This window comes from Mus caroli, unplaced genomic scaffold (assembly GCF_978045245.1).
Source record: "Mus caroli unplaced genomic scaffold, Mus_caroli_1 scaffold_9, whole genome shotgun sequence".
Classification (NCBI taxonomy): Eukaryota; Metazoa; Chordata; class Mammalia; order Rodentia; family Muridae; genus Mus; species Mus caroli.
The window spans coordinates 104,839,743-104,866,563 of record NW_028227264.1 but is presented as its reverse complement, the minus strand read 5'-3'; the positions used below and the strand labels follow the sequence as shown (position 1 = coordinate 104,866,563).

At 38.8% G+C, this 26,821-nt stretch overlaps 1 protein-coding gene across 2 annotated transcripts in view; it reads left to right on the top strand.

Annotated features, from left to right (window-relative positions):
* The window catches only part of Tmtc2 (transmembrane O-mannosyltransferase targeting cadherins 2), a 388,535-nt gene that overhangs the window by 322,283 nt on the left and 39,431 nt on the right, over positions 1–26,821 (top strand). For both annotated transcript variants that reach the window (XR_015048464.1, XM_021174328.2), the window contains one exon: positions 925–988. Coding sequence is in view for 1 of the 2 variants with exons in the window: in XM_021174328.2 (XP_021029987.1) it covers positions 925–988 (64 nt within the window). In the remaining variant the exon portion in view is untranslated. The remainder of the gene's footprint in view (positions 1–924; positions 989–26,821) is intronic.

The following is a 26,821-nucleotide window of genomic DNA, read 5'->3' as shown; positions in this document are numbered from 1 at the left end:
TGTATTCCCTACACCACTCCTCATCTCTCTCCATGCTCATCTCTCTTTCTGATTTTCTTTGTGTCGTGTGTGTGTGTGTGTGTTCGAGAGAGAAAGAGAGAGAAATGAAATGAATACATACTTTCTTAAATCTTCAAATGTTCACTATGTTTATCTTGAAAATGCTCAACTGGGGGCTTAAAAGATGGTTATTTTTGGGTGTTTATTGCTTTTATAAAGGTCCCAAAATTAAGGTTCCAACACTAATGCCCCATAGCTCACTACTGCCTTAACTCCAGTTCTTTTGGCTTCTGTGAAAATGTCTCTGCACATGGTGCACATAAACTCACACAAATACACATCCATAGATATAAACCTATTTTTTTAAACTATAGCTAAATATTTGGATAATTGATTTTTAAATATATTTTCTGGGTTATCACTTTGAAACTGGAGACTCTGTACATATTATTTGTGTTTCTTTGAAAAGAAAAATACCTTTTGGGGTGGGAAACAGGTAAGTGTGAGTTACCAATCCCAACCCAAATGGGATTATGGGAGAAGAACATTTGCAGTGCATTCAATGTAATACCAAGTACAATTATGTTTTCTTTATGGAAACTTACTGTTTAGTCAATGTAATTGTAAATTTTTTAAGTTAATGTAATTTCTCTTCACTATGCTTCAGTTTTTGTTTGTCTGGCTTTTGTTTGTTTGTTTTTTCAAGACAGGGTTTCTTATTGTAACCTTAGCTGTCCTGGAAACTCTCTCTATAGACCAGGCTGTCCTCAAATTCAGTAATCCTTCTGCTTTTGCCTCATGAGTGCTGGGGTTAAAGGTGTGCACCACCACCACTACTTGCCTCCAATACTTCAGTTTTAAAATACATGGCATTATTTTATTTTATTTTATTTTATTTTATTTTATTTTATTTTATTTTGACAGACAAGCGAGCCTCAATGAAGCCGCTGAGAAGTATTACGATCTGGCAGCAAGACTGAGACCTAATGTAAGTACTTCTCCCAATGAGCACCATAGTGAAGGCGTGCTCCCAGGGCATGCAGTGTATTCATTAACACTGCCTTGTTTCCTCTTTTCCTCCCTGGTTTCTCTGTTTGAACACCCTCTGTATAGCTCTCCAGTCACATAACCACCCATTCCAGTTTCTTCGTCTTCCCCAGAAATTTCTCTTTTCCCCATTGTAAATCACCATTAACTTTCATCATCTGAATAGAGGTTTGATCATCACTAAATACCTTTTACTTGGATGAATCTTCCCATTCTGTGTAAGCTTTTATTGTTTCTCCAATGCTAAATCCTTACTATTTGTCTTTTACTCCATTTAAGCCTTCAGCCTTGTACCCATTTCCCATTCTAAAACTCCTCATTTTTAATAACTCGACTCTGCAAGTTTATTGATAATGTTTTCATTACAAGTTTTCCCTGGGTAGTCTCAGTTCCAGAAAGTGCGATGGATATAAATTAGATCATTACTGTTGGAATAGAATTACTATTTATAAGAAGCCAAGAGCTGCTTTTAGAGCTGCCTGACAAGCAGGGGTTTTTTCACAGCATCAAATTTCTCTCCTGAACATTTATTCTCATATGAACTCTGCACCACTGTGTAGCGGTGATGCCTTCTCCCCAGCTCTCCGAATGTAGACCGTGCATTTGGGAAGTGCAATTTGCAAACAATAATGAAAATGCATGTGTGGCTGTAGGACAAAGAATGGAATGGGTCTCGATTCTTTATCATGCCGCACCTATTGGACAAATACATGTACCGGGACTACTTGGAGAAGGAGGCAGATTCCAGATCATGCAGCAGATTAGGCAAACAGTATAACCAAGTAATTGATACAGTGTCGTGAGTCCTGTGGGGGTTAGTGCCCTGAGAATGGAGAGCTATGGGGAACTTGTGTGTGTTGGTTTCTTTCTTTGTTTTCCCCTTAAGATTGAACCATGAATATAAATCTCAAGTTTGATTTGTAGTAATATGTTATGATACAAACACCATGAAATATGTTGTGGCCTCATAACAAAAGATGGATTGGCGTTAAAAAAAAAAAAACGTACACATTCGTTTATGATTTTAGGACAAGAGAATCTTCAGATCCAAAGAAGGAAAGGGGAGATTTTGTTGTTGTTGTTTGTTTGATTATTTTTTATGGCAATTGTTGTACAATGCAGTGGTAAAGGATGGAGGCGATTCAGAAGGTATAGACTAAAGGGACCAGGCAGGCACAGATGGTATAGACCAGGGGGACCAGGCTGGTTCAGAAGTTATAGACCAAGGCCCAGTTATTCAGATTCTTCTCTGTCCCATCATCAGAAATAAAGATGCAAATGGTACCTTAGCACCTCCTTTACAGGAGAAAACATCAAAAGGTCTTGGGACCCTCCTACCTGTATTGTCTACTCCGTTCCCTTTATCTCCACGAATTCAGTTTTCCAAGATGCTGTGTTCTACAACAGCTGTCCCAAAGCACTACTCACAGTTAGCAGACTCCCGAGGAAGTGACAAGCTGTTTGCAACAGGAGAAAATAATCCCAAAGACAAGCAAAGTGAAGGCTAAAGTTTATTGTATGCTCACCCATCACTCACTTTGCTAGATACTTGGTGGGAATTTGCTTATTGCAATTCACAGCTGCTTTTGTGGCCTAGATGGTGCTAAAGGGTGGAGAAACTAATGCCTCACCCAGCAGCACTTTATAGAGTCACTTTGTCATTTAAAAGGAAAAAAGAAAGCTTAACAAAGTTTAAAGGGGGGTGGGGGTGGAGAGGCTAAGCAGCAAGAGGACATACACAGTATCTATTGGTAAGCTATCCTAATACTCAGTCTGTTTACTCATTTTGTATGTTCAGTGAGTACTAGGTCCTACACTGTAGGCACTGGAGACAGAGCATCCCTGTCAGGAACTTAAAACAGGGGTGGAAAGAGGGCACAAATGAAGCAGCTACTAATATCTCAGATAGTGCTGCAGGTTTGCAGAAAAATGAAGCTGTACAGAAGTTAGGAATGCACCACACACACACACACACACACACACACAGCCTGTGAATTTTCAAGTTTGACACCTAGTTTTTCAAGCAGTTTTTAAAGACTTTAAAAGAAGTCTTATACCTGCAGTCACATTGGAGACAGGCAATGAAGTGGTCTGCTTTCCTTTCATGGATGTTGATCCACATATGTTCTATGTAAACTACGTGATAATTAAGTTGAGCTTTTATTCATTGCAAATCGGGTCCTCTGAATGTCACCTTTAATATTGCATGGTGTGATTGGTTAAAAGATGGTCTTTATCACAGTAGAACAGTATTGGGAAAAGCAAGTGTCTGAGCCTCTGATAAAAAAAAAAAAAAAAAAAAGATGTCTAGGTACCACAGAGTACAGGCCTGACTTATGGAGTTGCTTTAAAAAAATGACTAGCCAAATCATAAAATCAATATTTAATCTCCAGTGCAATGCCCAAAATATTTCATCATCAAATTGCTTTTGAAAATGCACTTATTCAATGATCCTTTCCATATCTAGTAAGATCGCTTTTTACTGGTTTTGTTATACAGTTTATATTTAACAGGAAGTAAATGGTATTTTAATTGATAGATCAACTGATGTGAATTTTTGCCAATTAATTTTCTATTTGCTTGGCTGTTCAGTTGATATTCTAGTGTATATGACATGTCACTGAGGCCCGAATGATGGAATTACAAATTGTGTCACTAGTATTTTTTATTCAGAAATAGAGAACTATTTAAGCAACAGATATAATTTATTGGGGATCCCGCATTTGATCTAAATAGAAGCACCGGCCCAATATGTATCTTGCTGTTCATCCCCTTTGTTTGTAAAAGCATTTTTGTTCTTGGTGCAGTTAATTTAACAAATGCCCATCGGTTACTTGATTATATGAGAGAGGAGACCTGACAGATATCAATTCTCCTGGCCTGTTTAAATAGATCCATTTCCTATTTTATTTCTTTTGTTGGTTTTTGTTTTGTTTTGTTTGTATTGCTCATCTACACAATCAGCAGAACTTACACTTGCTTTTCATAAAGTTCTTCTTCTGTTTGAGTGAATAAATACCATTTCCATTGTGATCACCAGGGTGTTCTCTATGGGTAACTAAAAGTCTAACAGGGTGTATGTCAGGGCCATACTGTCTAATGTAAAGTGGGTGGCTTGTGTGATACCCCTTGCTACCACCATATTGAATAAGTTATTGATGGGAATGGAGAGGTGGTTCAGTGGTTAAGGATGGGCTCACCTTGCTTCCCATCAGCCACTTCAGCACAATGCCCTCTAACTCCAGTGCCAGGGATGCCCTCATTGGCCTCCAAGGCCACTGTGTTTGTGTGTATAACCTCCACTCCCACCGATACACACACATACACATAATTTAAAATAAAGTCTCTTTTAAAAGATTTTTATTTCTGAGGCCTACTTATTTCTTAGTAAAATACTGATTTCATTAATTTTATTATGCCCTGTAATTTTTATTCTCCCAAAGCATATTGTACTGCAGAATTTATGTTGAAAATGGATCGACCTTTTGTAGTGTATCTCCAGTGATCAAAGGTTGAAATAATGAAACCAGTCTAGATGATTAGGAACACTGCAGAGTTTTATATTTAGTTTTGTCTGCAATGTGGTGCCCAGTATGAGGCCATACTGGAGTGGGCAACTGAAGGATTGTGATCGTTCACAGCACGCATCATTGGTATGTTTGCTATAGCAACGTCATATTCCATCTTAAATTCTTCCTTAGCAGATATTGTGTAGAAATTGCTGTAAAAGTCGATCTCTTATTCCACTAAAGCATTTTTTTTTGCAATAAGAAAAAGGTTTTTTGTTTTTGTTTTTGTTTTGTTTTGTTTTTAGCAACATAAGGTTTGTTAGTTTTACTTTTTATAAGTAAGTTGAGCTTTGTGTGGAATTACCTCTGTGACGATCCTTTTCTGTCTACCTCCTCCATCCACTTAAGCACATCAAAAACTGCTGACTCTTGAGAACTAGGGAATATTTAAAGGGAACTACTTTGTTCTTTGATTGGGAATGATGCCAAAGTCTGCATTATCTTAAGGATAAAAGATTTAATGTGATGAATGGGGAATTTGCATGGTACAATGTCACCTACCTTTACTTAACTTCTTATTCACTCTGGCATCCAGAGGGCAAAATTACCAGGGCTTGGGTTTTCAGGGCAGACTTGTTTATGGGGTATACTCATTGCAGCCATTTTTAATTCAAGTGTCAACATTATATACGACTCTATGTCTAATGGAATAGAGTTTCACAGTTATGAAAATTTAACTCTGACCTTGAGAGCCATACAATATAATATAAGGAAGGAGAGGAGGGCAGGAATGTGTCTCAGTCCTCAAATATCAGAGCAATAAATAATGCTATCTAATAAGGGCTTGTGCAGGATGTAAATTAGGTGCAAAATAAAGGGAAAGGAGAAATTACTTTCATCTGGGTTGATCTTAAAAGGCTTCAAATTGGAGTAGGAAAGGTGAAAGATCCTTAAAAAGATAGAATTGTATAGATTTCAGCAAGAAGAGGAGAAGGAAGAGAATTTGAGCAGTGAGGTCATAGTATATAAAAAAGGCAGGAAGAACAGTAGGAAAAATGGAATTGTTAATTCACCTAAAACAGGTGAGATTCATTGAGTCTCACACTTAAAGACCAGAAGCCTCTACTCTGTAATATTGTTAAATAATATAATAGTAGAAAGTAGTAATTTAGGATGGCATAAAAATGTGTACTGTGTTCAGAGAAGTAGGACTGAAGACCTAGCCTTGGTAGGACCAAAGAAACGATCATTGTAAGGGTAAGGCAGTCAAAAGTAAGAGTGGAAACACAGTGGGATAGAAAAAAAAATATATATATATATATATATATATATAAGCTAAGCAGTAGTTGATGGCATATGAGTAGGAAAATCAATTGTTTACAATAAGTCCTTCAACATTTGAATTCAAGTTACTTAGAAACAAAGAAATACCACAAACAGAAATAAGATCATCAGAGTGGTGTGTTTATTCCAAGAACACAATCTTAGGTTTGAACTTAACACATTCTGAATGAATGTGTGTGCGTGAGTGTACTATCGTGTGTGTTGTCTATACACATAAACATATATATGTGTGCGCATGTGGGTAAGAGGGGTTATGTAGGGCAGCAGTTGATTTTGTGTGTCTGTCTTTCTCGATCTTCACTGTAGTTTCTGAGACACATTTCTCTCACTGTACCTGAAACTCATCAGTTCACTTAGGCTGGCTGGCCTGGCTGGCCTGGCTAGCCTGGCTGACCTGGCTGGCCTGGCTGGCCTGGCTGGCCTGGTTGACCAGCAAGCCCCAGAGATCCTTATGTCTCCAGCTCCCTAGCTCTGGAATTACAGATAATCACAATCATGCAAAAAATTTTACATGTGTGTGAAGGATCAAAACCAGGTCTTCATGACTGGTGAGTAAAGATTATACTGGCTGAGCTGCCTCCAAAGCCATATCCTGAATTTATTTTTTTTAATTAATAATTTTGTTCATTTACATTTTAGATGATATCCCCTTCCTGATTTCCCCTCCACAAACCCACAGCCCATTCCCCACTCTTCCCCCTCCCATTTGCTTCTATGAGGATGCTCCCGCATCCACCCATGGACTTCTGCCTCACTGCTCTAGCATCCCCCTATGCTGGGCATCAAGTCTCCCCAGGACCAAGGGCCTCCATCCCATTGATGCCAGATAAGGTCATCCACTCCTACATATGTATCTGGAGCCATGAGACCTTCCATGTATACTTTTTGGTTAGTGATTTAGTACCTGGGATCTCTGGGTGGTCCTATTAGTTGATAATGCTATTCTTCCTATGGGATTGCAAACCCCTTCAGCTCCTTCAGTCCTTCCCCTAGCTCTTCCATTGGGTAGAACTTCCTTTCAGGAAGTGCTCTAGAGAAAGGATGAAGATGTAGGAGTCATCTGCCACAAATAACTGGACCAGAAAAATGAGTAAAAAGTACCAAGTAAGAGAAGATCAGAAAGGAGAGGAGAGTGCCAAGTTCTAACCCTGGGAATTCCATCTAACTGCGGGATAACAGAAACATCAAAGACAGTTACAGGGTGTAAAAATCCTAGCTGATAAGCAGTGAACACTGATATAAAAGGCAAAGAGAAACAAGGATATGATTGTCCACTGATGCAGAGAGAAAGATGCCCCTTGGTGGCCTTTAAGATCCCATTTCCATACTAGTGACACGGGGACAGTTTTCAGGTACTAAGAAAATGAAGAGCAGCCATGGGGCTCGTTAAACATTCTGGAGGAAGGTTGTAGGAATTAAAGAAAGAAGACATAAATGTATAAATTTAAAAATAAAGATAGTTGTAAGAAGTGCACACATTTCAATGTGATATGAAAGATCTGTCCAAATACAAGAAGCAATGCTGAAAATATTGAAGTCTTAAAGAGTAGGTTTCTTCCTGGGAGATAGAAGGAAAAGAATGTGATATGTTGAAGTAACATAGGTGAAAAAATGAAGAGGCAGGGGACTGAGTTTATGTAGTAAGGGAGGAGGTGCCAAATACATTAATACATGTGTCATTTAGCTATCTTCTGATCCTACGGAAGAAAAGGCTGAATTTGGATTAAATACTCATAGGTTCCTTAGAGCTTTGAGGTGCACAAGAAACCATATATCTTAGAGGTCTCAAGTAGCCATTCAAAACAAACAGCTGCCTGTTGAAAGTGTGTTTTGTAAGCAATGGGTCATTTTATACCTATAAATGGATTTCTGAAATCACTTATAGATTAGACTTTTGACTCAGACTTCTGACCTATGCTACGTTTTATTCGTACATTTTATTCATACATGTATTCATATTCATTTCTCATTGGTGCACTATTTCGCTTTAGACATGTATTCATTGCATAAATATTAATGGGAAACCATATCCCCTGGATTATCTAATTGAAAGTTTCACGTCTGAGCTTTAACTTTCCCAGGCACTTAAATTTTAAATGGATTTCTGGATTCATAAGCACAATCTGGTGCTAACCTCCTGCCTCACTCCCAGTGTTGTATGTCACAAATTCAAAATGAGATATATAGGAATTTGGTTTTAAAAAAAAAAACTTTACTATGACAAAGTGCATCTGGCATCTGGTTGAATAGTGTTCCTCTTTTGTAATATGTTACTCTTAATTGGTAATACCTTTATACAGTAAAAATGCTCATAGGAGAAGGTAGGTAGGGCAGAATGAAGCACTGGAAGTCCAGGCAGAAGAAGTTGGAATTATTTGGATTGTTCTGACATAAGACATCTAAAATACCCTGAGCATAGAGTTGTTTTCTGGTGGGAATTCTATTTCTCAAGCATAATTAGAAAAAGAGACCATGAAATTAGGTTAAGCTAGACAGATTCAGATTTGACTATATAAGGGATATTTTTTGGGAGACTATTATTGAGATCACCGTTTTGTTAGGTGGAAAATGACAGGGTTAATAATAATTTGCTTGGGAAGCAGTTAAACCACATCTATGCTCATAGGAAGGGGAGGAACTGTCTGGCCGCTCCTGAAACTTTCCAAAAGTTGCTGTGATGTGGAAAAAATGTGTATCCTGCATCTCTGGACTTTTAAGCATTGAAATATATATCTTTGTGTGTGTGTGTGTGTGTGTGTGTGTGTATGAAATGTTTGTGTGTATGTGTGTTCTAATTATGGTTGAAATATAGGATTCCCAACAGAAAACATATGTGTGTGTGTGAAAAATAGCCAAATCAATTGTGTAAGTAAAAAACATTTTAATACTATACATAAATCTAGCACTGTCACAACTTTTCTGTCAGTTTCAAACATGTCTACATTTTATATTTAGAATATGAATGATGTTTTAAGTGGCTGACAGTAAATACGGAAATTTCAATCAAAGAATAATTTATTATCATATCCTTCTCGTACTTACATTCAGTTGACCCAAAGATATTATAAAATAAAATCCTTGATAGACTTACGTTCATTTCTCAAATATAGTCACCCAATTTTTATTCTATTCAATTCATAAATCCCTTTCATCGCATTTGTATGGTTATTCATTTTAGAAGTCAAATAACTAATTCTTGTCTAACTCCAGCAAGATCAGTATCAATGCTCTTTTCTCTGAGAGCTGTAGTTATGCTGGGATCAATTTTAATCTCCCTCCACCCATATTTCCATGGAGACATTTCTCTCTGGAGATCTCTTTTCCAAATTATACTTTGCTATGCCTTTATTACAGAGTCTAGCTTCTGACGCGCTCATTTCTCTCTGCTTACATTTTACTTTCTTTTTTGTTGTATGCTATTTTGTAAATGTTAGATAAACCAGAACACAAATGTACCTCTGAAGTGGCTACAGCTTTTTCTCTTGTTTATCTGATTTTCTAAGTCACATAATTAGAAGACACTGGGGGGTAAGTGAAATTCATGTGTGTGCTGTTGGTATGAGCAATTTGCAGCCCACTCTGGTGACCTAAGCTAACTTTACAGTTCAGGAGGTATTGGCGTCTTTCACAATCCACATGCAAAATCTATTTTAAACACAATTTGAAAATTATGTACAAGTGTACATGTGTGTGTGTGTGTGTGCGTGTGTGTGTGTGTGTATTCTTAGATTCACAACAGAAAAGACTCTTCACTGGAGGTAAGAAGTGGGTAGGGGTTTAAGTAGCTCTTGGCTATAAAGAAAATCAACTTGAGTATTCTAGTGTAAGGAACGTCAAACCTTGGGGGGATTTCATTTAATTATATTCTCTAAGCATGTTTATTTTTACTGCCATTTCTTTGAGGCAGCACCCTGGGTTTGGAGTTGTTGCTGTAACTGTGTGAGTCATGGGACCACACACTAAAATTATATCCAGTCCCTTCTCCTCTGAGAAACTCAACTATTGGTTTCTTTGAAAATTCAAAAGTCCTAACCACACTGGCCAATGTTCCCACCTGGGAATATGAGGGAGGAGTCTGGCTGCCATCTGCAGAGGTCCCTCATATTCCCCACAGTCCCCCTCTGTCTTCTCCACAGCTGCCTCCTCTCCTTGTGATGCTGTTATAGGTATTTATACATTGGATCCTTGATTGAGAACAGAGAGCCTTTCCCCCAAAAATGTACATACACTAGAACAGGAACAAATAGCTTCTAGTTAGTCTTTATGCCCCCTTGTAATTTAATAGCAACAGCTTACTCTGTAGTTCAGTGTCTTACATCACTCTCCCTTAGTGACTGAACCGTAATCTAGAAAAATTATACTCCTCCAAAAAGCAGCAGGTCCTGCAGAGTCAAAAAAATTTGTAGATTGGTAACCCCTTTTCTGTTCTGTCCTATGTCCTCAATAAAGAAAAAAAATGCATGTATTAAAAATGTAAAGGAAGACTTTCTGTTAGCATTTGTACCACTGAAATTTTCAGGCATGTACCCAATGTATTTTGACTATAGACATCCTATTGCACTCTTTTACCTCTGACTTCCTCCTCTAGTTAACCTATTTCCTCTTCCCAAATAAACTCCCTTGTACCCTCATAAGTCTGGATTCTGCATAGGAGAGCAATATGTGATACCATCTTAATGATCTGGCTTATTTTTCCTAGCATGATGATCCTTTGTTCTATGCAGTTTTGCTGCAAACAGAATTTTGTCTTTCCCTATGAGTAAGGAATATGTCATTGTGGATCCTGGCTATGTTTTCTTTATCCAGGAATCTACTGGTGAACATTAAGGCTGATTTTATAGTTTAGCAAGCTCTCTGAAAGTAGACATGGTTTCCATATGGCATGACTTTAATGAAAGAATGTATTTAAGACTATTGTGATGGGTGTCAAGACTATTGTGATGTAAAAGAGAGAGGGCAAACTCAACTCAAATTTAACCAAGACATGCAAGGATTTCTTGCAGAGTGGTTCCACAAGTCATTTCCCAACATAAAGCAGTTTGTCGTGCTGAATACATTATGCTAAAGGATGGGAGAAATGGGATGTGCAGAAGGGAATTTTTGACACTTTCTTTAGTTTGTCAAATGATAGGAACCTTCCCTATCAGAGGACAGTGAGCTCCCCAGTCTCTAAAGAGGAAGCAATATGGATAATCTGGACACAGACCTTCCAATGCTTCCCCTACCACAGTCTGATATATTTGGTGCAAATCACCCTTTCCTGTCTTACTTTCCATTCTTCGTGCTTCCTCAAATCTACCATTAAGAACACTGTAGCTATAACTGTCACATAAAAATTGGGCCAAATCAATGTATGTGGATTTTCTGGTTAATTTACCTTGTCTTGCCTACTAGTATCCAAGCATCCTGCTAGTATACCAGTATCACTGGATCCCTACAAGTGAGTCAAGATAGCTAAAAGTGAAAGATAACCTTCTCCTCTTATAGTAGCTGTGGGAGTGAGGATCACTAGAAAACTTCAAGGCCAGAGAACTCCTGCATCTGAATTGCATGGAATTTTTGCTGCAAGAAGTTCAGAAGATCAGGTACCTAACAGAAGGGCAGGAAATGAAATCAGAAACTGAAGGTGACCAGATGTAAGGGCTATCTTACTGCATGGATTCCTACTGTATGGATTTATCAACTAGAGTAAACAGACAAAAGATAAAAGGGAAGGGTGAGGCTTAGTCCAAAGGAAATGTAGAGGAGCCTATTGAAAGTTTGGTCCAAGATAGTATTCATCATCCTGGATAACTGCTTTCCCAGACTGAGCTGTTATAAAGTGCATGCTACTTAGACAATCTCAGAATCAAATGTTGTTCTTTTCTTACTTGAGTGGGTAAGTGCATGGAAATAACAGTCTTGATAAGTCCTAGAAGAGAAAGAAGAGCAACTTTTTAAAGGAAGGGTTAAAACTGTATGTTATATAAACTGTTTTATCCTTGATCTGTACACAACTGTTATTTCCTTTGATGTCAATCCAGCTGTGAAGAAAAACTCTAGTAAGGAGCTAGGGAAATGACTCAGTCAATAAGTTTCCTACACTGCTGGCGCTGAGATCTGAGTTCAAGTCCCCAGAACACAGTTGGCTTATGCTGGTATGTACCAGCACTGCAGAGTCTGTGAAGTAGGGACAGACAAATGACAAATGACTGAAGCTCACTAGCCATTCAAATCTAGCTGAACCCATGACTTGTAGGTTCAGGGAGAGATCCTGACTCAAAACATAAACATGGAGGGCCACTGAGGAAAGATACTCGAACCTGTACACTGACTTCTGTGGGGAATTGCAGGCTGGTCTCCAGTTGAGCTGAGGTCTGAATCCCAGTGGTGATAATTCACCTAAATGACATGGTAGGCGTTCCCTCATGCTCCTGGAACTCTGGCCCCTGCCTAAGCTACCATCCCACACAGCCCCCACAAGAGAAGCATGGTCAGTAGTCCTGTAGGCAATGGCCCAAGCTTTGACCTTCAGGCTAAACTCCTCCCCAGTGACAGTAAAGACCATAAAAGGGGTGTTAGGCCCCCACCTCACTCTCTCACTCCTTTGTTCTCTTACCTCTCACTTCTCTCACTCCTCTCTCCTCTTTCCTTTCTCTTTGTCCTCTCCTCTCCTCTCCTCTCCTCTCCTCTCCTCTCCTCTCCTCTCCTCTCCTCTCCTCTCCTCTCCTCTCCTCTCCTCTCCTCTCCTCTCTCCCTCTTACTCTCTCTCTCTCTCTCTCTTCTCTCATTCCCCCTGCATTTCTATAATAAAGCTCTAAAACCATAGAATGTCTCTGCTCATCAAGGCCCACTGTGCTTGGAGGATGGGACAGGCTTTTTCCTAATGAGCGTTTTTAATCTCCCTTTAGAAGACCTTCCTGTGCTCCAGTCAAGATCTGCTACATGCACTCTCACAGGTGTTGGAAACCTCTTCCCTAATTCCTCTCTCCTATAACCCTGGTGGCTTTAGCAAAGTAGCTCTGGGGTCCCCAGATAGGGCTGCCCCTGGCCACCCCATGAAGAGTGGGATAGAGGAATGCCCACCCAGGGATGAGTGGAAGGTATTTAGCAGCCCTCCCATGCCTGACAGACCAGAGAATAAATGGAACTCTGGTGAGGTGTGGGTCTTTTCTCCCTCCCCCACTTCCCCAGGGCCCCCTTTTAGTTTCCAACAGACATCCACATGCACGTAAATGTGCACACACTTATACACCACAACCACACATCTCATAAAAACATATGTGTGCACGTGCATGCACACAAGAAAAAAATGTGGTCAGGAACTTGCTTATTATTTATATCACAAAGTTAAAACTATAGGGAATTCAGCTTCTTTGTTGTTGAATATCTGTGTTTGAACAGCTCCTATTATTCCTATGGGGTTTTCATCTCTAGTTTGTGAGTGTGTCACTTTCTTAAGTAATCTTTACTAAAATAGCTCCTAGGAATGCAGTTTTACCACATGTGTGCATTTCCATTTTGAAGTATAAATGGTGTGTTAAAAAGAGCAAATGTGGTGCCATTAAGGATCCTGTGACAAGAAAGAATTTGAAATGGCCTCCTGATCATTAAATTGCTTTCATTCAAAAATAACTCGCTGAGTTTGGTTAATGTGGCATTTTAGAAGAGGCACAATTTTGAAAAGATGGCTTACACTGATTTACCAGATGATAGGTACGAGCTAATCTCAATAACTGATAAATATAAGACATTAATTGCTTAAATCACATGGGGGAAACAATGAACATTGCTTTTGCAATTGTGATGTAACTAATGCAAGTTCTAGGAGCCATAGATGTATAACAAGAATTCTTCTCTTTCTCTTCAGTTAAAGTTACTCTGCCCTCTCAGCTAAAGACTCAAAGCATGTAAGAGATAGATGGCTTGTCTTTATGAAATCTTTTCTTGTCCTAGTTTGTTTTTCATTTCATTGATTGAATGCAAAAATTAATTTCATATTAATTTAATATGAAAGCAAGCATCTGAAATCCATGCCAGATACTAAGGAGATTCCCTTTGAGAAAAAAAAAAATATTTCATGTATTTAGTACATTTAACACTATGTGTTCAAAGGAAAGGATTGTTTCTATCTTTTTTTTAATTATGTATTTTCCTCAACTACATTTCCAATGCTATCCCAAAAGTCCCCCATACCCTCCCCCCCACTCCCCTACCCACCCATTCCCACTTTTTGGCCCTGGCGTTCCCCTGTACTGGGACATATAAAGTTTGCAAGTCCAATGGGCCTCTCTTTCCAGTGATGACCTACTAGGCCATCTTTTGATACATATGAAGCTAGAGTCAAGAGCTCCGGGATACTGGTTAGTTCATAATGTTGTTGCACCTACAGGGTTGCAGATCTTTTTAGCTCCTTGGATACTTTCTCTAGCTCCTCCATTGGGGCCCTGTGATCCATCCAATAGCTGACTGTGAGCATCCAGTTATGTGTTTGTTAGGCCCAGGCCTAGTCTCACAAGAGACAGCTATATCAGGGTCCTTTCAGCAAACGCTTGCTAGTGTATGCAATGGTGTCATCGTTTGGAGGCTAATTATGGGATGGATCCCTGGATATGGCAGTCTCTAGATGGTCCATCCTTTTGTCTCAGCTCCAAACTTTGTCTCCTTCCATGGGTGATTGTTTCCAATTCTAAGAAGGGGCAAAGTGTCCACACTTTGGATTGTTTCTATCTTAAACAGTATTCAGTTGTTTATGTTTAAGTTTCAGCTATTATAATTGCCTGTACCCTTTCTCTTTTTTTTTTTTTTTTTTTGCCCTTCTCCTGAGCTCTTTATTTTAATCACAGGTATCAAACTGTTAACAAATCAAAATTACAATAGTATATATGCCCTAGTAATAAATAGTACTCCTTTATATTAATGTTTATATTTTTTACATGATACCAGAAATAATAAAAGTTGTATGTAAAAGACATTAATATATACATTGTAAAGGACTGAAGCATTTTTAAATGAATTTATATGGCTCAACCTCCTTAGGCGACAATCCTGAGAATTTCTAATTTCTCACCTGGATTGAGGTGTCCTTCCTAGGGCTCTCTCGTTTCTTTGTACGGTTTCCTTAAGCTAGCCTTGGGAATGGCAAATTCCTCGGGTCTTAACTGAAGGAATTGTTTTGCTACCCAAACAGGATTGTACTCTTTAATCAGTCTAGGAAATCTTTATAAGAAACATATGCATCTGCTGAGTGCTTCCTTCATCGCATAATAGGACATTATCATTTTATTTTCCAGTATGCTAATTGGCACCATAACTCCCAAACATTTCCTATATCTAGGGAACACTTATGAAGAACAGATGATGGATTATAACCCTGCACAGTGCAACACCATATCATTGTTTTAAACGTGTTATCATTACATCTGAATTTGTCTAAACCATGAACATCGAACGATGAAAAAGAGGGGGAAATTCACCTAAACAGGAATAAAGACATTGTAAGCTGAGCATGAAGGCATAGAGCTAGTATCTCCTCACCCAGGAAGTTGGGGAAGGCAAATTGTGACTTCAAGGCCAGCTCCTCTTTATAGCCACACCTTGATTCAAAACCAGAAAAGGAAAAGTCGTTTAATCCAAGAATTATAGATCTTTATTTCTGTGTGCATCATGAATTATTACATAAAAGAAAATATGAGTACGTTGGACAAAAGAAAGTTACTGGTATTTTTTGGCATTAATAAATTTCAAACCAGGTATAGTAGCACAAGCCCAGGAAGGCAGAGGCAGGGGAAGCTCTGACTTCCAGGCCATACAGAGATATATATAGTGAGCTCTTATCTCAAAAATATAATAAAATGCTAACATATGTGCTGATCAAGGATTAAAATTTAAGTTCTCAGTCATGTGATGTAGTGTACATCCGGAGTTCAAGGGCAGTTTGAGCTATAGGGTCATAGTGAGTTTCAGGCCAGCACAAGCTTGTAAAATTATCTTTAAAATGCATATGCCCCATTTTTTTATATGTGGGGAAGATGAGGCAGACTAACTTGCCTGGCCATCCTACAGGAAAAGGCAGCATGGAAATCTAGATAATCTAGCTACAGCAGTGTGTACTCTAAACACCTTAGTTCTTTATATAAGTATTCAGGAAAAAAAAAATCAGTGAACTTTTTACAAAACCCAAGGCAAAGAAATAGTGAACCAATACTTGTTTAAATGTGATGATCCAAGTTTTGACACTAATTATGTACTAACTCTTTGTGGGGGGGGGGAGGGTGCAAATGTGCAAAGGGTGGATTCTTGAGATGAATTTACAGTGCCTTTCTCATATTCCTGTATCCAACTTGGTTAGACATCTTGTGACAACACCCAGCAAGAGTAGTTTGAATGTAACATTATTGCCTGTGATTGCCTTCAAAGAGGTTCTAGTCTTTAGTTGGCTGGTACTGTTGCAGCAAGCCTGGGCTAGTAAAGCATACCATTATAGCTGCAAGGTATGCAGGAGGAAAACCACGCATCTCACTGTATCCAGGGAAAAGAGAAAGAAACAAACAAAGATATACTCCTAAACAACTCACTCCAAACCAGGCTCATTTCCTAGCTGACTTAGCATGAACCCATCACGTGTGGAGTTAGCACCTTTAACGCCCAAACATTTTTTCAGTATTGGCCACAGCTGGGGACTGAGTTTTCATCATGTGGTCCTTCCATAGGACATTTCAAGTTGAAACTTTAACTGCACCCCCACAACACATGGTTCCTGGATCTTGCTCAGAATAACCCTGGGAAATTGAAAGGGCACAGATTTTATGGCAGAAAGTAGTGTCTCTCATTGTTTCCAAGCTAGACCTGGCAGATAAAATGAGATGATTTCACTCCTATATGTGAAAAGTGCCTATCCGCCGTTGTCAAAAGACTTGGCGTTTAATTGGTTTTTTTTAATAATAATCATTCTTTCAAAGAATCATTGCATCTTTGGCAACTTAAAAATGCAAGAACTCAATCTCCTGTATTGCATCTTCAAAGAGCAGGAACATCAAGAGATCTAGCAGTCAAGTTATTTTGAACTGCTTGAAACAGATTGCTTATTTTCCCTTAGAATGACTCATGCAATCACAGGAAATATGTTCCTCACAAGAATCCTTAGAAAGAATTTATTTCCTTTTCCTTGCTTCAGAAAATTCTGAAGTTGCCTGAATGGTTTAATATAAGGTTGGTGTAGTGTTTGGAAGAGCAGGTACTTTGTAAAAGGGATTCCTAACCAGCTGTTTCTTTGGAAAGATTGCTACTGAATTTGGTTTTGGTTGTTCTTTTTTATATTTTTGTTTGTTTGCTTGTTATTTTGGTAGCATGATAGAATGGTCTGGCTCTGTGGTATCACATTTCTGCCATATGGTTATTCTGTTAAACTAAGAGATAAATTTTAGAATAAATTTATTTATTAAACTTTTATAATTTCATATATGGAATAAAGTATTTAAATTTGCAATAATGCAAACATCTCTTAAATACATATAGAGTAGTATGCATTTACCTTTTTAAAATTTGGCTTATGAAGGACAATATCAACCTACTTAAAAATGTGCCAGGATTACGTTGTTGCTGTGACTGGCTATTTTTTTTTTTTACAGTGTTGAAGATTGAAACCAGAACTTAGTATATTCTAGATAAATGCTCTACCACCAAGCCTTCATTCCACTACTAGAAAATGCTGAACTGGTTATAGGTTTTGAAATCATTTTAATGAGGTTTAATTTGTCATGAGAGTCTAAGAATTCCACTGAGTCAGAATTGACACCGAATGCTTTCACTCAGATGAAAAGAATTAAGCCGCCTGACATCTTCACACTATGTATAACTGGTTCCTCCTTTATAAACACCTCCATCATATTCAGCAGCTTCAGTTTCACTGTATGATAATTACTTAAGTGCTCAGTACTTTGAGCAAGAAGATAGCAACCAACCTAATTCTTCGAAAACTTGCTCTGAATTTTCATCTCAGGTTTCAAGGAAAACGTCCTCCTCCAATGTATGCTGATCACTTAAGATGTGCTAAAAAATGTGACAGTCGATAAAAGTTCCAAAGCTCTGCCAGGCAAGCATATGTGACTGATGGCTTCAGCACAAGCCAGGGTCAAGAGTGTAAGCCAAATAAATGCCAAGCATTATAACACACTCCATCACTGAAGTTTGACCATCAAAGAGCAATTCATCACTTCAAGCTGTCAAAACCTATTTTGGTTTTCTCTTCCCCATTCAGTGGGGCCTGGCCAGGGATCAAATGCATCAGAGCTATTTAGAACTAAATATTTTGACACAGTAGTAGTACATAAAGTGATGTGAACCTTGACATCTGTACAGATTAGCTTTTAGATACTTCTAGGAATAGGCATCCTTCACTCTGGATATATTACATGTCAAAAACTCAGTCTTGATTTTTTTTTCATATGCACAAGTGACATTTAGTTTGTGAAATATTGAAAGCTCTATTGTGTTGTTTATATATGGTTTCATCATGAAAGCTGTCCAACTCCAGCATGACATCCCATGTGACTTTTTTCCTGTACAGCATATACTATTGTCTTTCAAGAGACTATTATCTATTATACATCTATTATATATCTATTAGACTATAAATAGTGTCAATCCCACCAGTAGACAGTAAGGCCACTACCACAATTTAAACTCAAATTGGAAGCAAGCTTTAATTAAATAGAGGCCAGGAGATAGACTCTGGCCAGGTTCACCGCTGAGTACCTAGGAAAATGGCCATGGATCATACCTTTAAGAGGCTTTAAAGACAACACCACCTGGTCCAGTCAGGAGCAAGCATATATCCAGATGTACTTCCTGCTTGCATACCTGCTGCATCCATCCAAGCATACATCCTGACATCTTTCTTGCCCATGTACCTCCTGCCCACATGTGATCAAATGTATCTTGTACAGATGGGTCAAATAAAACAGGAACTTATTCTTAACTATACACAGAAGTCTTAACCTGCAAGGTATATTTTTCCTGTTTTGGTCTCACAATCTCTTACTTAAATAATATCACTTTTTTTTTTAATCTGATAGGCCACCCCTGTAAAAGGGTCATGGCCCACAGGTTGAGAACTGCTTCTCTAGACATTGAAACTCATCCTTTCTTCAAATTGCTATACTTCCATCCAAAAATCAGTTGGCTTGCCCAGACATTGTCGACAGTGTTTGTTCAAACAGTACCTCATACCCGTCAATCTTTGCATCTTCAGATCCCTTCCATTTTCATGCTGCACATCACCATTAACATCTGGAGTCCTCATATCTTTGTGGGATCCACCTCTTCTCTCTTAGTCATGAGCTCATGATGGCAGAGAGCTGGTTCTCTCTACTGCATTTCCCAGCACAGACCAGGGATTCTGTAGGTCCTTTGTTATCACTACTGAAGTATTTATAGGTGTCTTAGTTAGGGTTTTACTGCTGTGAACAGGCACCATGATCAAGGCAACTCTTATAAGGACAACACTTAATTGGGACTGGCTTACAGGTTCAGAGATTTAGTTCAGTATCATAAAGGTGGGAATATGGCAGCATCCAGGCAGGCAAGGTGCAGCAGGAGCTGCTAGTTGTATATCTACATCAGAAGGCTGCTTGGAGAAGACTGGCTTTCAGGCAGCTAGGAAAAGGGTCTTAAAGCCCACACCCACAGGCACACACTTCCTCCAACAAAGTCACACCTACTCCAACAAAGCTACAACTCCCAATTAGTGCCACTCCCTTGGCCAAGCATATTTAAACCACCACAGTAGGAGATCACTCTCCACTGTGTTCCGTTTCCTGTTTCATAGTGTAGACATCTTATGCAGTGGAGTGCAGTTGTAACATTTTAAATATATCATGCAAATCCTCTTGTCCCTCAATTAAACCTGGCCTAGGCAGTAGAAGCCAACCACAGCCTGGGATGCTCAGCCTGTGGTGATTGTTTACATAGCTGGCAAGTAAACCACAACATAGCCAAACCAACTGCCAAGAACACACTGAGATGAGGAACTTCACTGTGTACTTCAAGGGAAATGCAAGTGAGGATCTCAAAAATGAGATGATTTTTAACTCTTGCTGAATAAAGAGACTTGAGGTTCTCTCTCCTTAACCACTGTATGTTTCCCCTGAGTCTTTGGCTTTTCTCTGTCTTTTACCATCAGGAACTGTTGTGGTAAATTGAATGTGGAATCATTGCCACTTTTAAGTGTCTCCCCACCCCCACCCCAAGGGTCTCTCTTCATGGCCTTAAAGTGTGATCCTCTTGCCTCTGCCTCTCAGGTGCTGGAATTAGGGGACCATGCCACCAAACCCACGTAATTGAAAATGAATTTGTCCTCAGGAGATCTAGCTTTATTCATATGGCTTGGTTTCCTGTTTGACGTTCCGTTTCTGGAATTCAGTCCATAGCAGAAACCATAACAAATCTAACAGAAAAAGCAGAAGTCTTTAGGTGTCATCTGTAGACCTATGTATGCATAACAGAATATACTTTTATATTATTAGCTAGAACAGCATGGTCTGGTGAAAACATGCTTTAGAAACCTCATACCACTCTTGAAAAAAATTAGCTTCTTATGACAAAGGTTGATTTTGTTACTCTCATAGATGACTTTAAATTGGCCAGGTTTTTTTTTTTAACAATTAACCCCAAAAGTACATGTCTGCATTTCAGTAGACAATTTACCTTATACAAGATTTCTTTACTCTTAAAAAATACAGAAACATTCTAGTGCAGCAATTTTATATACACATATTTTATATGTATTTATATGTATACATATATACATATGTGTGTATATATACATATGTGTGTGTATATATACCTATTCTTTATCTATATGAAAATTAGGATAGGAAAATGAGCCAACTCTTTTAATACTTATTAGTCAGCTTTATGAGAGAGAAAAATTCTAGAAATCATAGTTTATTTACCTTTGTAAATGTCAATGAGTGAACTCTTTTGAAATTTGTAGCCACAATAAGGGAACAATTCCAGGTAAGGAGGAAATGACAAAAATGAGAGGTGCCATAGGGCATGGGCATGAGAAGGAAAGTTTACTAGGGACTGAAATCCAGCTGATAGCTCTGAACAGCAGTGTCTTCCTGAGAGCTGGAAGGAGAGAAAATCCTATACTCTACAGGAGAAATAGCCTGACTGTGAGCTATCTGAGGCGTTTCTCACCTGTGTCTGAGAGCCTTGGGGGCCTGAAACAGAAAAATCACTCACTAGACACTAACTTTGGCTTTTTGTGAGTTCAAAAGCCAACTTAGGTTATAATTTAAGATCAAAGAAGGAGGGGGGGGAGAGGAAGGGAAGAAGGAAGGGGGAAAAGTTTGGAGGGACGAAGGGACAGAAGAAAAGAAAGACAGAGTTAGGGGGAGGGAAGGAGGAAAGAAAGAAAGAAGGGATGGAAGGAGGAGGGAAGGAAAGAACTGTACACATTAAAGTATCTGGCTGGCGAATCATACTTGCCTTCTGTGAGAAAGCTTGTTATAAGCTAGCCTTAGCCCATTGTGTGGCTGGCCAGTTAGTACATCTGTTTGGTAGGATTTCGGGGACCAGAGTGTTGTTTGCATCTGTTATGTGGAGGGGGCTGATGGTGAGGTCTTGATTTAGTTAGCTAAATCATAGTGAGTGAGTCGTGGAACTCACTGTGAAGACCAAGCTGACATCATATGTGAAAAAAAAAAAATCCTTCCTCCTCTATTTCCAGGGAGCTATGATTACATGCCCACTCCCATGCCTGATTTTATGTGGTGTCAGGGACTGCAATGGAAACCAGGGCCTGCACTGAGCAGCAGCTCAATCATTTATTGAATTCCTTCCTGTTTCTTTCCTTTTCTTTTCCTTTTTTCTGTCTCTTCTTTTCTTTTTGAAACAGAGCCTAACCCAGGATTTCCTCATATTGTGTATGGACCTAAGGGACATCCAATTCTCCTGCATCCACCCCTAAATACTAGAATACAGCCTGCCAAGTTTTTCAGGTGCTCGGGATGTAACCTGGGGACTCCATACAGTCTTAATAAGGCCATTGAATCAGCAGTTAAGCTTTGAAAATGAGCTATGTTTTAATCCCCTACCCAATTTACATATGCAAGGACTTTTCCTGTGAGTTGCTTTGGTGGAAGAACCTTGAAGAAAGATGTGGGGAGAAAATCCCAGAATATGTTGGCATTTTACTAACTGTGCCTTAGAGAAAACATCTTTATAAAATATGTTTGTTCTTGCTCCTCTCAATAGATCGTGTTTACCCAGCATTCTCTTTTATCTGGCCTAACCTTTATGTAATAGATTTTTATTTGCCCTGGAGAGACAGCAAAGATATTTTTATTTTGTTTTGTTTTGTTTTTTTAATTTAAGTCGCAGTCCATTTCCATAGCTTTACAGATCATTTCATTTCTAAAGTTTCTCTTTGGGACTTTTTTTTTTTCTTTTTTTATTATTTCCTTTTTTTCCTTTTTTTTTTCAAATCAGATTCATAAAACTCCGTTGAAAATAATGGTGTCGTTCACCTATTTCAAGAGTAACGACTCTTATTTCTTGAAAATATTCCTTATATGTCTCTCAAAAATAAAGTCCCATGTAAAATAGGACAGGAATTGGCATCTAAAATCATTTTATTGATTAAGTCTAACATATGTGTGTGTGATATACGTTTTAGAGCTGAGAGGGCAGTTTTCAACAATCAGCTCTTACCTTCTCCCATGATAAGGAAGAACTGCCCTTCTTGTTTCCTCCTGCTAGCTGCCCCACAGACACCAGAGTTTACTGTCCTGTCTCCAAACCCCATCTTGCAGTAGGAGTACTGGGATTACAGATAAGAGCCATTACATCTGCCTGTAGGATCATTGGGTGTGAGAGACAAGCACTTACACTTGGTGAACGAACCATTTCATTGCCCCCTGCACACCAGCATTTTAGCAGTCGACCATCTCTTTTGAGCTTTGTTTTGCAAAACTCCTTATAAGACCTCTCACAAAAAATCCTCAAAGATTTCTAGAAGAAATATGGAGAATTTACTACCCAATTAAAATTGACAAGGAAGTAGGCTTTGACATTGATTAAACAAACCCAAGATGCTACATCCACACTGGGACGATTTGTTTTAACTTATCTATAATTTCTTCCTCACAATCAATGCTGATAAAATTTCTACCACAGGCAAAATTGGCAAGAGTAAAGTCCTGCTATTCACTGTGGATTCTCAGATCTAACCCCTGTTAGTAACCTTGAGAGCAAATGTGAGGAATTGAAAAGATACTTTTAGCTTTATGTAACACAATCGCTCTCTATCTAATGCACGTTAGAATCACCTGGGAATGTCTGCAATATGCCAAGATCTAAATTGTAACCAAACACTTCAGTTTATTTTTTCACACTCAGATGTCCCGAATTCAAGGTTTGGGTAGTCCCTGGGTGATTTTAATGGATGGTTAAGCTTGAGGGTCCTGGGTCTTTGTTTGACTCTGTGGCTACCACCCAGTTCTGATTTAACTACTTGCTATGTGACTTTGGGACTCTTATTTAAAAAGCCTCTTGTGTTTTGATTTGCTCTTGTCAGCCAATTGGCCATTAGTAGTACCTGAGTCACAGTATCATTCTGAAAATCCAAAGAAATAAAGGATGGTACTTCTTTTTTTTTTTTTTTCTTTTTGTATTGTTTCCTTTTTTTTTTTTTAAGCAAAGATATAGTTCCTGAAAGATGACATCCAGTAAGTGCTCCCTTAACTATACTGTCTCAAAGAGACAATCTCCAAGATGAGACTGGGGGTGGGACATGTCTCAGGAGCAGCAGGACAGGTGTGGATCCACCTTTTGCCTTGAAAGGAGTGGCCCTTGGATAAGTCAAGGGGTGCCTGTCTGCTGGGCTTGGAGTCTGGAACAAAGCAAAAAATGGGAAGAGGAAAAGTTAAAAAGATCAAATCGTTGGACTGAGCTGCCTGATAAGGGTGTTCTGCTACAGAGCTGGGGATGAGAGTTGGGGGCTTGGAACTGGGGTCAGGGGCAGAGAGAGGAGGTCTGCAGGCAGCCTACCTGGTTCTCTGGCAAGCCTGGCTTGTGGATTAACAGGGAGAACCTGCTGGAGTTGAGGACTGAAAAAGAGCAACCAACCTGGCCTACTTTTATGTTAGGTGTGTGTGGGGGGGGGGGGGGGTTCTGCCTATGATCTCTTCACACCCCACATTTTCAAGATTCAGTGCACACAGGCTAAGATTGCAGTTGGCAGGCAGGGCCCCCAGTTTGAATTGTGATAGAAATAGTGAGAAATAGCATCTCTCCCTCTCCACTCAGCATTTCTTTTTTCTGTCTTCATTTTCACAGCACATTATATTAGTAATGAAGTCAGAAAGGCGCTGAACAATCTTAATATTCCAGAAGATTGTCACGGTGGCCTTGGTGTTTTAAGTGTGACATTAAGATATCTAATATTCAGAAGCACTAGAAAAGTAAAATTGTATCTAGTCCCACTTCCCTAGATGTAGTTTGTATTATAGAGATATTGCTTAAATCCATGTAACTGCTGAAGGAGAAAAGAATGAAGCCAATTACACTTTGAGAAACTCAGTGAAATATACTTATTTCTAACATCATATCCTGGTATGAGTGTCACGTTCATACCCTTTTGAGAGAAAACCCATTTGCTGTAATTTAATATTGAAAGCACTGAGTCTACTGCTTTGCATTTAAAATCACACAGTTAACTTAGTGCAAGCCATTTCACAGATTTAACCTCTAAACTTGATCTTGTTTGTCAGCAGTTCCTGACCGTAATCCAAGTGGGCACTGAAACAAGAAGCAACCTCAGTTCCTTCACATCTATAAAGCATCCTGTCTCTGTGTCTTAGAGCATTCCCTGCCACCTCCATCCCAGCTGCAGAATGATTCTGCTGTCATACAAGTTGTCTCTTCCTTCTAAGACCCATAGTCTTGTGTGTGTCACAGAGATGTTTGAGGAGGTAACTCTAGTCCACATCTCTCACCCACATTAAGTTCACATTGTTCTTCTACCTAATATTCCAGATATTGCGCTAAATATCTCAGATACAAGGCAGATATCCCAAGACTTCAGCAGACTATGACTGTCGGGTTCATCTTGCTTTTCAAGTCAATGTCAATGACCAAACTTGGTCACGTCCATAGATATTAGGGAGGCTTCAGAGCAAACTTCCATGTTCAACTTAAGTATCTAGGTTGTTTGTGAGTCACTGATACATACCAGTGCCCAACCTGACATGCCCTAAAACCCAAGTTGCCTTATTTAACTTCCCCTATGTACAATATCATTTACATAAGCCATTTCAGATAATGGAACACAACCAAAGTCCAGGTTAGAGAACAGTGAGATAATTGAGGTGTTGCTATCATTTTGTTGATATTTTTCCTAGCAATGAACATTTATTTAATTTGGGTTTTTTGTTTTGTTTTGTTTTGTTTTTTACTGTTTTCACAGTGCTGCAAAAAGCTACCTATATTTTTCTACAGGTTTTCTTCTAAGATAACATATTAAACGGGTGATTGGTAAGGCAAAGATGAACATTTTAATTTGAATAGTTGCTATGCTACAAATTTACTTTTAAAAAATATTTAGGGTAATTTGTAATCCCACCAGAATGATTACTGCGTATGAATAATATCCATCTTTTTTTTAATCAATCCGAAGAGCAAACATGCTTGCTTCTTATTTTAGATAGCATCTTTGGCTGCTTCTGTAACAGCTTGCCTGTTCATGTGTATGTATTCCTCATTTCTCTTCTAGGAGGCTGGACTTTCCTGTCTCTCACTATTTCTGAATGTCATACTTTTATTTTCAAGATGTCTTTCTCTTTTCATTTCAACAGTTGAGAAATGTTTAAAAACATATGTCCAAAGGATTTTGTTTTGAATTTTCTGTTTATAATTATAATAATTCCTATGACTTTTTCAAACACCGTTTTCCAATGAATTCCATTTAAGTCACTGAGCACCGGTGTGAAAACCTTTCATATTGTTTTTAAGCTTTCTCTGAAAAATGCATGGTATTTAGCTAACAAAAAAAAAAGAATGTACATGGTGTGTCACTTTGGTGTGATGCTCATGATGTTTTATATGTACATTCAGAGTGGCAGGGTTACAGCTACAGGATAACTATGTGCATGTACATAGCATGTTGCACAACATACAGGAATGGAAATCATTATGCTTCTTTTCAAATTAGAGGAATGTGTTTTCCTCCTGGGGTACCACCAACTCACCAGCTCTCTTCATGGTCTCAGGCTTACCCTTCTAGAGTGTTTGCACCTAATCAGAGGACAGACTCCACTACTTGCACTAACACTGAAGCTTAAGAGCTCTTTCATCTGTTTGGCATTTTTGTACATGCTTAGAACACTAGTGTCTTCAACATGAACAAGGTCAACTGTTGTCCTGGATTATCCAACCAGATAAAGGTTTCCTTTATACAAGTTTAAAATGCCAATTCATTATAAACACACAATTCATGTTTTCATGGTGAAATATAATTTTAAACTTGGTGAATGCAAATGGTATTCCCCTATAGACTCATAGGGAGTGGCATTACTGAAGGACTCACCTTGTTGGAGTAGGTGTGGCCTACTCCAATATCTGTGTTACTGGGGATGGGGTGGCTTTGAAGTTTCATAAGCTCAGGCCAGGCTTAGTAGCTCACTCTGTCTTCCTACTGCTTATGGATCCAGTTGTAGAACTCTTAGCTACCTCTACAGCACCTTTTCTGCCTGCATGCCATCATGTTTCACGCCATGATAATAATGGACTGAACCTATAAACTTTAAGCCAGCCTCATTTAAATGATTTCCTTCATAAGAGTGGCCATGACCATGGTATCTCATCATAGCAATACAATCTAAACAAAGACAGTAAACAGCACAGTACAAAGTTGCTGTGGTTTGGATGAGTGTCC